Here is a 13,976-nt window from a genome sequence, read left to right on the forward strand (position 1 = left end):
AGAATATCACCAATTTTAAATTCTCCTTTGGATGCTAAACACCGGTTTTGATCAGAGCAACTATGAAAGTGAATGGTAGTTTTGAACCAATTCTGGTGGAGTGGTATTCAGGTCCACCTATAGATTAAGCCCTTCATTCAACTCCACGTAGAACCCAAAGACACTTTTCAAACAAAATCCTGACATCTTACAAGATTGACAATGAGCTTAATTTATGCATAATATTTTACTTGTTGTATTTGTCGATAGTTACAAGAGTGCTAAGAAACATAATGCTTGGAGCTGCAGCTTTATTTGGTTCTAAAGAAGTCATAACATTTAAGCTCGATCTTGGACCACGAGTTTTAATTGAAACATCAAGAGTAACTACAATGTGGTAAGATTTCTTGCCACGAGCTATCCTGGAGGAGCTTTTCTTCCGAGTGTCGTGAGATGTCCGAGTGTTGCATGTTTGTTCTTTGTATTGTTGAAACAATATGACTCCCTGATTCCATAGGAGAACAGAAGGACAAACTAGGAATATTAAATGTTTCTTTAGTGCACTACTCATTCCGTTATTCAAATGAATACTAAAATATTATCTTATATCTCAATTAAAAAAGGGCCTACATGAACTTTACAATCTATTTGGACCTCTTTGTAGAATTCATAAACATACCAAATAAAAAAAATTGTGTATTAAAATAACATCCTTATTATAGATGAACCAAAACACATTAAAGAAATATTACATCGTACTACCCGATGATCTATTTCTAAAGTTAAGGTGTGCCAAATGGTCATTGTATGATTTTACAAATTTTTGCTAACAATAAACCCACCAAATACTATAAGATGGAATCACCACTGGTCTTCTTGCAATTAAGTGCAATTAAGCGCATAATGGGTTGCACTTGCATATGTTTATGTGAAATAATTATCAATGTAAAAATCATATGGCCAACTGAGAGACACCACCTTGTACGATATGTAAGCTGTGGAAAATATACACATCGGATGACAAGCACTTTGTTCAAGTCTTCACAACAACTTTAAGAAGTAAATCATTTTTTATTTTACCATTGGGCTCCAACAAATGAAAATAACTAATGCCCGACAGAAATAATTGGAAGGACCATAAAAACAACAAATGTTACCACTAAGTCCCCAACTAACATTCGAACTACTAAATCAAAGAGTACAACTCACAATAAGAAACACAATAATGGCAAGACTTAACAACGTAAATTCAAGATCGGAAACAAATATTGTGTGAACTACCCCTGGAGAGTTCAACGGAAATCGAGAACAGCATGCCATACCTTCGAATATAGTTATTATTTTGCATAGCTCTGCTTTTGGTCGTCATAGAGGAGACACCAATGACGGGTATGATGGTGATGGCCTGATAATACCAGGTTGATTGGTGGTAGGTATGATTTCTAGGAATCAGAAAACTAACATGATAATCCATGAGTACAACTCAAAAGAGTAATAGAATAATGAAGATGATAAACACTGGAAATTTGGATTTGATTATGTATGACCTTTTTATGTTAATCACATCATTTAGAATTCACTTCTGAATTGGGAACATGACACCCTACCTTGAAATCTTGCTTTGGTTCCTAGCAACATCTATCATCGAGATCGGTGTGGAGGAGAGGGACCAGTAATGAGAGGTCTCCTATAGATTGACGATGACTATGGTTGCTAATTCCTAGAAATTAGAAACCTAGCACGACGAGTTCGCGTATCAAAGGGTATGTGTTATATATGCTCTAAGGTACATAGTATGGGGTGAGCAAGAGTATTATTCGGGTATTCATGGCAGTGGAGGGGGCATGGGAGGATCAACGGAGGAGAAGAAATAAAGCACGGTAAGAGGTGGCGTGCGTGGGTGGGTGGAGGCGGAGAGGTTGAGGGTTAACTTGGTGGTGGGCAGTGATTTTTATAGGGAAGATGCCAATGGTAAAGAGTGCCTCCTATTTTTGGATTCCATTTCCTTCTATTTTTACACCATAAAATTAAATGAAGCAATCTTGTATTAAGAAAAACTTGGAATATACACAACGAAGAATGGTGGAAGGGATTACATGACACACACATCCCCTAATACTATTGGATAGAAAGCATGTGTTATCATAGCCCGAGCTCTGGTACTTCTTGAACAACCTCTAAGTTGGTGTGTGCAGGAATACACATGTAGGTGACACGCGTGAGGAGATTTTGGACACCTAATCCAAAAATGTAGGTGTTTTAGGCATGAATATTTCCTGCACGGGTGTCCATACGATTCTATGTGGAAGATTGACAAATTTAATCTAGAACAATCCAAGTCCATGTATGACACTTGTCATGGTCAAAAAATTAAGATTTAAAATAGAAAGCCGATGAGAAGGCCCAAGAAGAATCAAACCCATCATTGGAAAGGGATGAGAAGGCTTGGTCCACCATAGACCATAGTTTTCTCCCCTAGTCCACCATGGACCTTGTAGAGCAACATCGAACTTACTCCCCCCCCCCTCATGTCTATCCCCATCAAAGGTAGCTCTAGTATTTTTTCAAGACCCCTAGCCTATAAAAGACCCTCCCATGGGCATGTAACCCTCACTCTCACTTACAATACAGTTAGGCCTTGTTTGGCACTTGTGGGTATTAGTGGGAATAATACTCTAGAGTATTGGGTGAAATCTCTGTCGTCACCCAACCCCCACAAAAATCTATCCCCAATCCACTAGGTAGGGATAGAGTATTGGGGATTGATAAAAATACACTAAAATTTAGGGGGAAAATGGGGATAAGCGGAGATTAAACTCGCTCATACGACTATAGCACCAAACATGCATTTAGAATAAGTGGTGGTTTGAAATTTGGTGGGGATTATTTCCACTAATCCCCACTAAAACTCTAGTGCCAAACAAGGGCTTAGAGGGGAGAGGCTCTCAAGGGACCCACGAGAAGGGCTTTTGAGGAAGGGTACGATGAGGTGGACCTCTACAAGGCTCGGATCCACCACAAAGGAAGGGGAGTTTCATGGTATCGCCTTTGGCCTTAAATACTATTTGATACACTTCTCTCACGGCATATCCCAACATAGGATTAATCCTTCCTCCCACGAGGTGGCAAAATAAACCTATTAAAAAATCACCACTTGTGTTAACTCACAATTATACGACAATATTTTTCATAAGGTCGTTGTATACGCTGCTAATCATATGGCACATGCTAGCCGTCGGCTGACTGTTCCGGGACCAAAAATCAGTCGTAGCTGCGCCGTCGGATGGGCCTCATCCGTCCGTAGAATCTCGCAAAGAGGAAAACGTCGTTCTCCCATGCACGCGTGGACCCGCTGCAGTCTTCCCTCTTGGCAGGAATCTTTGCGGTGAGTGCTTGCGAGTTAGCTGGCGTGACTCCACACTACACATGTACAATATCTCATGGCATAGGTACTGATGGCTCAATGCTCACATGGGTGGATCCCACCAATATGCATGCTCTTAAATCCACACCTGACGTACACGGCCATCACTTCATTATTAAAAAAACGTTACCGGCGGATGAGTGATCCCTCCCTTGGCTACTAATTGTTAGATGAAGTATGAGACCGCTCCTTTCTTTTTCAGCACGAATAGCACCCCTAAGGGCTCGTTTGGCTGTTGGGACCAAAATTTCCGGAGAAAATATTCCCGACCGGAAATAGACTGAAACAGGAGCAAAACTCCGGGATTATATTCCCGACGTCCGGACTAGGGGAAAAATCTCCCCGGGAAAAGGCCGGGAACCTGCCGGGATTCGAGTAACCAAACAAGCCCTAAGGAGTCCGTGTTTTGTTCAGGATTTGAACTCAGGATAGGCGGATTAAGCACCTTGAACTCAGTTCTTGCAATCACTCAGTTTTCACCATCACTTCATTATTGCAGCAAGCTTGCGATTTTGCTGGCACAGAGGTTACAGTGCGATTCAACACACGATGGGAGCAGACACTAAGAAATCAACACAGCAGGTATGTCATATTTATTTCATTTACAATAATAGGATTCTACGACATGACACAAGTGCATCACAAATTAGAACTGCAGAAAGAAAGTGATAGTCGAACAAGTCAGTCTCACACATTAGTTTCTTGTAAGAATGACAGTAAAGAAGACAAACATAAATGAATCTCCTGCAACAAAGTGCTCAAACCTAACTTGCGAGAATTCCAACGCATGTAAACACCACATCATTTGAGCTCAGAGTTCACGTCGTCTAGTTGAAAACCCAGCCCTGGTCGCAACTCCTTCAGACATCAAATAAATCATCATACATGGCAGAATCTGAGCCCGCATCATCAAAATCATCCATATCATCAAACTCTGCATCATCATCATCCGTAACCACATCCAACAGATCGTCGTACATATCAACCTCAAAGTCAGATCCATAGTCACCCCCTGTGCTGGCAATGTAACCTCGGTACTTGAAATCAGTGATGGGATCATGAGGAAGCTTAAGATTGGTGATTCTAGCGCACCTTGATTTCATAGCATCATCCATTCGAAGGTTGAAGCACTGGCGTATGTCAAGGGATTGAAGGTGGGGGCAATGGACAAGGATCGCCATCAGTCCATCATTTGTCAGGTTGCTGCCGATCAACTGAAGGTCTTGGAGACGAGGCATACTGTTAGCAATCCCCAATGCTTGGGTGTCATCATCCATGCCCTCCTCATAGGCTGCAAACCCCCTTTCAACGATATTCCATCGTTCATTCAGCCTAAAGCATTTCAGTTGTGGGCAGGCTTTGCCAACTGACTCGCACACGTTGCCATACACTGAGCAGAATGTAAGATCCAGCTCTTCGAGCTGAGGGAAGCCCTTAATTGCCTCTGCCAACCCTTCATTAGATACATTATCACACAAGATGAGTTGAAGGCTCTTCAGTGCCAATGCTCTGACAATAAGAAATACCAAAACATGATTTCTAAGCTCGCAACAAGAAATATCACTTGAATAAGAGCAACTGACTGAAATAACCATGTGAAAGCAAACCATTTTGTGTTACATTAGAGATAATCTCCAAAAAAGTCTATAACAGCAGTCAGATGCAAATGAACTTCAACATGCAATTCTAAGGGGAATACCACATGACTTGGTACTGTGTCTGAACTCTACATATCACACATCTGGTAAAACCATGAGAAGAGGAAAACAACCATGCTTCTGGCAGAAATCAAACTCGGTATTTCCAGCAAATTCAAACAATAAGAGCGGTATCACTTTATTTCAATGCATCGAAACATCAACACACAACGAAAAGAACATATCAATTCTGCAGCACTTTTTCTTACCAAGTGAACAGATTATCACGAGAATATAAAGTTATGAACAACTTACAGGTTTACTTACAGAGAGGAAACATAATACTACTCCGATCCATATTAGTTGCCACTAATATAGATGTATCTAGATATATTTTAGTTCTAAGTACATCCATACTAGTGGCAACTAATATGAATCGGAGGGAGTAGTTGCAATAGACTAACAAAAATTAGCTACTGAAGGGTACATATTTATCTATTCACCGCATCGTTACTGATTCATATTTAGTACTACATGATGCAGATTAACACAGGAGGGCGTCAAATGCGCATCAAGTCAGCCCCTTGCAATTTTTTACGAAGGAAATGTTATAAAGGAGGCCCCAACAGTATAATAAATATGAACCCAAATTCAAATCCATGAGGACTTGAATCCTGGTGGGCCAATCCAGAATTTAATTATCTTTACAACTGTGTAGGCATATTAAGACATCCATCCTTAAGTACATCAGTTATTTTGGAAAGATTCTGATGGACTGAAGACACTGGATAATAATGTGACAGTGCCCAAGGTTCCAAGTTTCTGGGTAATCAAAATGCAGGAGATAAATGTGGAAGATGAGAAAGGTACTGGAAGATGCATGAACCAGAAATAGTTAACGGAAGATTCACAGAGAAGTCTGCAGCTACGAAAGACATGAATTGGCTGAAATTCCAAGTTCCATCATGCATCAATCGAAGATCTGTATGAGTCAATCCTGTGGTGAAACTGCCTACCTTATGGAGATAACAAGCAGACAAGAGCACATATTACAATGACACCACAGCAGCAAAGAGTCAACCTACACCTTTATTTTGAGGTGTTCCTTTTACACACCAGTTAATACAGAAGGAAGGGCGCATGCAATATGACCCCTATGACTTTATAAACTACTCAAGAACTTTTGATAACATATACAGTTAGTTAACAATGCAACTCAGACTGTCAAAGTGATTGTTTTGTTTTATATAATTCAAGGATACGACTTTACCTTACAGCGAAGATAAATTTGCTGGAAACAAATCGATTTTTATTTTCAAGGCCCTGTAAAGTAAAGTCTCCATGTTAACACTCACAGATCCTTATATATTTGGGACCGGTCCCGATATTCTATCCAAATAGCACACTGATACCCCCAGCTTCATAAATCCTTATCTTGGCTGAGATAATTGTGAACTGGCCGATTCCCTCAGGGGTGACAAACCTTCACTATGCTACTCTATACACATGTTATGTGTTGCTTCACTGTCTGTCCCAAGCTACCGGCTAGACAGAATTTTGCAAGGAATACTGAGTCACACAAAAGTGCAGCACTAGAGATATGCACTACATTCCAAGCATCATACTGCTGAGTCCCGTTTTGCTCCATCCAAGTTTATTAGGTTACTAAGAAGTTTTTTTGGTACTAAAACTAGATTATCAGAAAAATGGCTCTTCACACATTGCATACTGGTCTGGGGCCGATTCGGTTACTCTCAGGCTGTCAGCATGCTATTCGATAGCCAACCCCTAATCTTCCATACGAAATTATACAGTTTAAAAAGTTCTATTATAACAGTTCATTTTCATGGATGAATCCCCATAACCGTCCATATGCCAGCCCTTCTTGTCGACAAATCAATGGTTCACATCAAAAGGCACTATAAGGTAAAATTTGAGGTTCAAACAGATAGCATGACCAAAGAAAGAAGTGCAAAATGGTTGTCAAATCTAACCGCAGATAGGTCAATTTTCAAAGCAAGAATAAGCCTACATCGCAAGCTGATTCTGAATTAAGAATACAGAGGTGCATTCTAAGTATGATAAAAAAATTCTGCCCTCTCGGTCTACAAAACTGAAATTAACGAAAGTAGCTGCCATCATATGGACGAGATTTGACATGTATTATTAGGAAAGCGAAAGCTGTTTTGACCTTTCGGAGATGTAGCGGAGGAGGCCGTCGGTGACGAAGGTGTCGGCCCAGAAGGCTTCCAGGGTGCCCGCGGCGCGGTCGACGGCGGCGCGCGCCATGGCCTCGGCCTCCTCGGTCTCCAGGAGGTCTCCGTGGTGGGTCATGTCCACGCGGCGCCACAGCGTGGTGTCGTTGTCGACGAGCCGGCGCCACGCGCGGCACACGAGCACGGCTCTGGTGAGGAGCTCGGCCACGTCGAGCTTCCCGAGCACTGCCGAGAGCGCATCTGACGGCATCTCGGCCCAATCGCGGCTCTCCGGCTCTTCCTCCTCCATGGGTGCGGCGATGAGGTAGAGCTAGGGTTTGCCAGAAAGGGGGAGAAGAAGCGGGTGGGGTGGGGTGGTAGGTGGGCAGGAGATGCAGCACGAACAGTTCGCGCTAGGCGCAGACGGTTCAGGGAAGTGCTGGGCGTCCCCCGGGATTTTGCAGCAAAATATATTTTCACCTAAATCTCAGTTTTGCTTCCATAAAAGCACGGATGTAGCGAAATCAACCCGATTGCAGCAAAAAAAAAATGATTCACCCATAAAAGTGATAAAACACACATGCCTCATCGGAAAGGGCGACCCTAGCTAGCGAACGAGCGCTGCCTTCGACCAGAGCGATCGTTTTTGTCGTTTCCGAAAACGGATTTCCGGGCGATTGTGTTGTTTCCATTTCTGGACGCACATGACGCGGAGCAAAATTAAACAGCAGAGAAAAGGAGTCGAACCCACGACCTCCTGGCGAGCCCGGGCGGGGCAAACAGTGGGGACAACCAACTGAGCTATCAGTTGTTTGTGTCATCTACATAGACGTACCTCTATTTATACTAAAATTAATCACGGCTGAGATAACAAAAGAAAACACGGTCTAAACTAAAAAAATCCAGATAGCAAACCATGAAACTAGCATCCATGTTGATATATATTGACAATTTTTTATTAGCATAAAATTTATCAACCCCTTTGCCCGTTATTTATCAACGGTAAATGTGAAAAATTATCGATCCGAAAAAGTAATTTAAATTAGAATATTATGAGGATATTTTTAGCTCACAATTTATCAACCACTATGCTTATTATTTACCAACGGTAAAATGTAAAAAGTTATCAATCCAAAAAACTAATTTCATTTAGAATACTTTTGAGGATATGTTTAGCTCATAATTTATCAACCCCTATGTTTGTTATTTAGCAATGGTAAATGTAAAGAGTTATCAATCCGAAAATCTAAACTCATTTATAATATATTAAAAAACATGTTTAACTCTCAAATTTATCAACCCCTCCGCCCGTTATTCATCAACGCTAAAATGTGAAAAGTTATCGACCCGAAAAGTTAATGTAATTTAGAATATATTGGGAATATTTTTGGCTTACAATTTATCAACCGTTATGCCTATTATTTATCAAAGGTAAATGTGAAAACTTATCGACCCGAAAACCTATTTTTATTTAGAATATTTTTGGGAATATTTTTATCTCATAATTTATCAACCCCTCTATTCGTTATTTAGCAATGGCAAATGTGAAGAGTTATCAACCCGAAAAGTTAATTTTATTTAAAATATTTTAGAAACATTTTAGCTCACAATTTATCAACCCCTCTGCCCATTATTTATCAACGCTAAAACTGAAAAGTTACCTACCCAAAATCTAATTAAGTTGAAAGTGATATTTATTTGAGTTGCAAGTGGTAGTTCATTTGAGTTGCAAGTAGTTCTCCCACCCGTTATTTTTTCCCTCTTAAAAACCACTAGCCCAAAAAAGGGAATTAAAAAATAGTCCAAATAACATGGTTTTTATATACAAAAGTAACAACAATATGAAAAAAAAATGATACTGAATTTTTAAAAGGGAATTGTACAAAGGGAATTGAAAAAAAGCTGCATTGCTAGGTAAAATTTGGAATAAATTTACGGAATCAAAAATACTGATACAAATGAAAAAATCACAAAAAGAAATTCGCGGAAAAAAAGTTCATATTTTTATGTTTATAACATATACAGTCGATAGTACAAAAACAATCTGTTTCTTTTTCTAACAAAAACCATTGGTTGCTCGCGTGGTTAGGCCAGCAGGCGCGTGACAACCAGGAGGTTGTGGGTTCGAAACTTCAGGGCAGTTATCTTTTTCGGGCGCGGGCGCGGGGCTCTCGGATCGAATACGACAAAAACTGCATACGCGTGGGTGGGTTTCGCGGTAGAAACTGTTCGCTCCAACGCTCGATCGCTACAAAGGGAATTCGCATCGGAAACTCGCTACGGACTCGCCGAAGACATCATAACAAAAAAATATACTGTTGTAGCAAAAATTGACATCCTCGAAGACATTGTCGGAGTTTTTTTTGATATAGTAACAAAACAGATTTCACCGAAGACATCGCCGGAGATATCATAGCAAGTAATTTTTGCTAAACACATAACAATTCTAGAAAATCCGATTTCACCGAAGACTCTTGCTACTGACCTAGTAGCAATAATTTTATGTTGTAGTAGCAAAAAGGCACATAGATTGTAGCAAAGAAAATTAAATTATGATATTATTAGCAAACCACATAAGTTAGTAGCATTACAAAAACACTAATATCGAATGAAAACAAAATCATCTATTTGCAGCAATCCAGCAAGTCAGCAACGCCACTCCCTGGCAACGATTGAAGGACGAACCCAGGATGGCGACCTAGACGATAGCGCCTCGGTGCCGCTTCGATGAGCTCTCCAGCCGAAACCTGGAAGGCGACCTGGACGATGGCGCACCGGTGCCCATTTTCTTCCTCTATCCATGCGTCCTCAGACCTGGGCGGCAGCGGGAGAGGTTCCCGAGGGGCACGTGGGTCTTCTCTCAGAGCTGGAGCCACCGGGCTACCTGTGCGACGACGGGATAACTTCCCCGTGCGATTCGTGAGTGGCTCGCGGAGATGGAGCTCCTCGTGATCTCTCTAGCGTAGGAATCGAGGAGAGCCGCGGGTAGTTGGAACTTAGACCCGGAGATGTGCTAGATGTGGGACGAGACAGGAGGGTTAAAGGAGGCGGCATGAGTGAGAGATGGGGCTCGGCGGCGGCAGCGCAGGTTTTCCCCTTGAAGAAATCCTCTTTCTCCCCGGCAACGGCGCCAGAAAAGTAGCTTGATGAGCGCAGATTGCACACCGTTGGGGAACCCCAAAAGGAAGGTATGATGAGCACAGTAGCAAGTTTTCCCTCAGTAAGAAACCAAGGTTTAATCGACCAGTAGGAGAAATGCGTGACTTCTGAAGGTGTTGCTAGCTGACTTGTGGCAGGGCGCACTACCGGCGTCAGCAACAACGTGGAATCTGCACACAACACAACCAAAGTACTTTGCCCCAACTTACAGTGAGGTTGTCAATCTCACCGGTTTTGCTGAACACAAAGGATTAAATGTATAGTGTGGGATGTTTGTTTGCAGTGCAATTAAAGAGAATAGTGTAAAAAAAAGGAGCGAGATCCACAGTTCACTAGAGGTGTCTCTCCATAAAGATAAATAACATGTTGGGTAAACAAATTACAGCTGGGCAATTGACAGAATAAAGATCATACATGACAAGATGATTACTATGAGATTCGTTTGGTCATTACAACATAATATATAGACCGTAATCTAACTGCGTCTATGACTAATAATCCATCTTCCGGTTATCGTCCGAACCCCTTCCAGTATTAAGTTGCAAGTAACAGATTATCGCATTAAAAATGTGTATAAAATAAAAAATAGAATTACCCTTGGATAAAACATTGTTGTTTTCTCCTTAGTAGCAACAACACATCTACAATCTTAGAAGTTATTGTCACTCTTTCAGAAAACTAGAGGCATGAACCTACTATCGAGCATAAATACTCCCTCTTGGAGTCACAAGCATTTATTTGGCCAGAGCAACTACTAGCAACGGAGAGCATGCAAGATCACAAATAATATATGATTAATATGTCTCAAACGTATCTATAATTTTTTATGCTCCATGTTTGTTTTACACCAATTTATATATGTTTTGCTCATGCTTCGTTGCACTTTTATACATTTTCCAGCACTAACCTATTAACAAGATGCTATAGTGCGAGTTTCCTGTTTTCTGTTGTTTTTTGTTTCAGAAAAGTTGTATAGGAAATATTCTCGAAATTGGACGAAACAAAAGCCGAAGATCATATTTTCCCGTAACGAAGACAGAGTCCAGAGGAGAGATGAAGGGGGCCATAGGGTGGCCAGACCATGCCTCCACCGACATCGCCCTTCCACCTATATAAAGCTCCCGACGCAAATACCCAAAATCAATAAGCCTTCGCCCATGAAAAGTTCGGTAGCTCCACCGCCATCGTAGACAAGATCCGGGGGACAGAAGTCTATGTTCTGGCACGCTGCCGGGATGGGGAATTGCCCCCGGAGCCATCTCCATCGACTCCACCGCCATCTTCATCGCCATTGCTGACTCCCATGATGAGGAGTGAGTGGTTCTCCCCCGAGGCTGAGGGCTCTACCAGTAGCTATGTGCTTTATCTCTCTCTCTCCCATGGTGTGATCTTTATGTGATCATGAGCTTTGTAATCTAGATGTCGTTATGCCATTCAAGTGGATTTTACTTATGTGATCTCCGGAGACTCCTTGTCCCACGTGTGTAAAGGTGACAGTGTGTGCACCGTGTGGGTCTCTTAGGCTATATTTCGCAGAATACTTGTTCACTGAATTATGATTTGAGTTGGATGTCTCTATGAAATTGTGGTGTGTTAGTACCTCCTATGAATGCTCAAAGTGACAGCGTGGGGTGTTCATTAGCACTTGGGAATACATCTTTAAGGTTTGCTTTTGCATCCCTAAACGGTGAATTAGTGTTCGTTATCCAACCGGAGAGTAGTTCAGAGTAGCATACTGAAGTGCTTATATTTATATTCCTTTATGATATCATTGTTGAGAGTGACCACTAATGAAAGTATGATCCCTAGGCCTTGTTTCCAAACATCGAATCACCGTTTATTTACTGTTTTACTTCATGTTTACTTGTTGCCATATTTATTTCAGATTGTGATTACCACTCATATTCATCCATATCACTTGCATTTTACTATCTCTTCGCCGAACTAGTGCACCTATACACCTGACAAGTGTATTGGTGTGTTGGAGACACAAGAGACTTCTTGTATCATAATTGCAGGGTTGCTTGAGAGGGATATCGTTGACCTCTACCTCCCTGAGTTCGATAAACCTTGGGTAATCCACTTAAGGGAAACTTGCTGCTGCTCTACAAAGCTCTGCACTGGGAGGCCCAACACTATCTACAAGAATAGAAGCGTGCGTAGACATCAATGATAAATATATAATTGATCTCAACATAGTATTCAATATTCATCGGATCCCGGAAAATAAAACATGTATCATTACATAAAGATGATCTTGATCATGATATGCAGATCAAAAAATCTAAAAATGGGGCACAAATTGGAGAAGACAACCATCTAGCTACTGCTATGGACCCGTAGTTCAGGGATGAACTACTCATGCATCACTTCAGAGGCGGGCATGGCGATGTAGAAGCCTTTGGTGATGATCTCCCCCTCCGACAGGGTGCCGAGAAGAGCTTCAGAACCCTCCCGAGTTAGGGTCTGCGATGGCGGTCGCGATGAAACTTTTCATGGATGGAGGCTCGGGTGTTTAGGTTTTTCCCGAGACCGTGAATAAATTAGCGGAAGGGCGAGGTCGGTGGCCGCCTGGGAGCCCACACCACTCCTTGGCACGGGCCACACCTTGGCCGCACCATGGGGTTTTCTAGCAGCCTTGTGGCGCCTCCTCATCCCCCCTCTGGACTCTGTCTTCGTTACGGTAAAATATTGACTTCGGCTTTTGTTTCGTGCAATTCCGAGAATATTTCCTGTACAACTTTTCTGAAATAGAAAACATCCGAAAATAGGGAACTGGCACTGTGGCATCTTGTTAATAGGTTATTGCCGAAAAATGTATAAAAGTGCAACGAAGTGTAAGCAAAACATATATAAATTGGTGTAAAACAAGCATGGAGCATCAAAAATTATAAATACGTTTATGACGTATCACACAGCGCGCGGCAACGAGCAGAAAATGCTCCGCCACCGGAAGCGCTAAAATGCAGCGCACAGCACCGACGCAAGCAAGTTTCACAACCAACAATGATCAACAAGCTCAAACAAATCAAAATAATAGAACAACAAATGGCTCTAAAATCTCCAAATATCAACCTAGATAGCATAGTTCAAATTCATGATATAATTAATATACGGATAATTCCACACAACCAAGTACAACACAAATTTGACTCAAACACACGCAAACACATGATTTGTCAATATCTTGATAGCTATTGTGTGTTTCATCTTCTTCGGAGTTTTAGACGGACACGAACAGATGAATCTCCCTAGACATCAACATTGGTAGAAGCTGTTGGATCCACCAAGGAGGCCATGAATCCCCCAGGTGGCGCTTCCATGCCACCCGTCCCTCCAACTTGACCCATCGATGCACTCATCCCTCCAACTTGACCCATCGATGCACTCATCCCTCCAAGTCCCATGCCATCCATGCCTCGGAGCCCCATGTCACCATTGCATCCATAGCCTCCATGCGGCGCTCCCATGACTCCATAGGCTCCATGTGGTGCTCTCATGCATGCCTACAAATACACCCGGTGCTGCTCCCATTCCTCCATAGCCACCCATGCCTCCATAGCCACTCATCGGCGCATTCAT

At 41.9% G+C, this 13,976-nt stretch overlaps 1 protein-coding gene across 1 annotated transcript; it reads right to left on the reverse strand.

The window, feature by feature from the left end:
- Nucleotides 1-3,973: 3,973 nt before the first annotated feature.
- Nucleotides 3,974-7,625, reverse strand: LOC124652168 (putative F-box/LRR-repeat protein 23). Its single transcript, XM_047191189.1, has 2 exons — nucleotides 7,232-7,625; nucleotides 3,974-4,912 (listed from the first exon to the last, which is right to left on the reverse strand). Exons 1-2 carry the CDS (start codon nucleotides 7,543-7,545, stop codon nucleotides 4,264-4,266), a joined length of 963 nt encoding a protein of 320 aa, XP_047047145.1. The 5' UTR covers nucleotides 7,546-7,625; the 3' UTR covers nucleotides 3,974-4,263.
- Nucleotides 7,626-13,976: the final 6,351 nt, after the last annotated feature.

Source organism: Lolium rigidum, chromosome 5, assembly GCF_022539505.1.
Source record: "Lolium rigidum isolate FL_2022 chromosome 5, APGP_CSIRO_Lrig_0.1, whole genome shotgun sequence".
Taxonomy (NCBI): Eukaryota; Viridiplantae; Streptophyta; class Magnoliopsida; order Poales; family Poaceae; genus Lolium; species Lolium rigidum.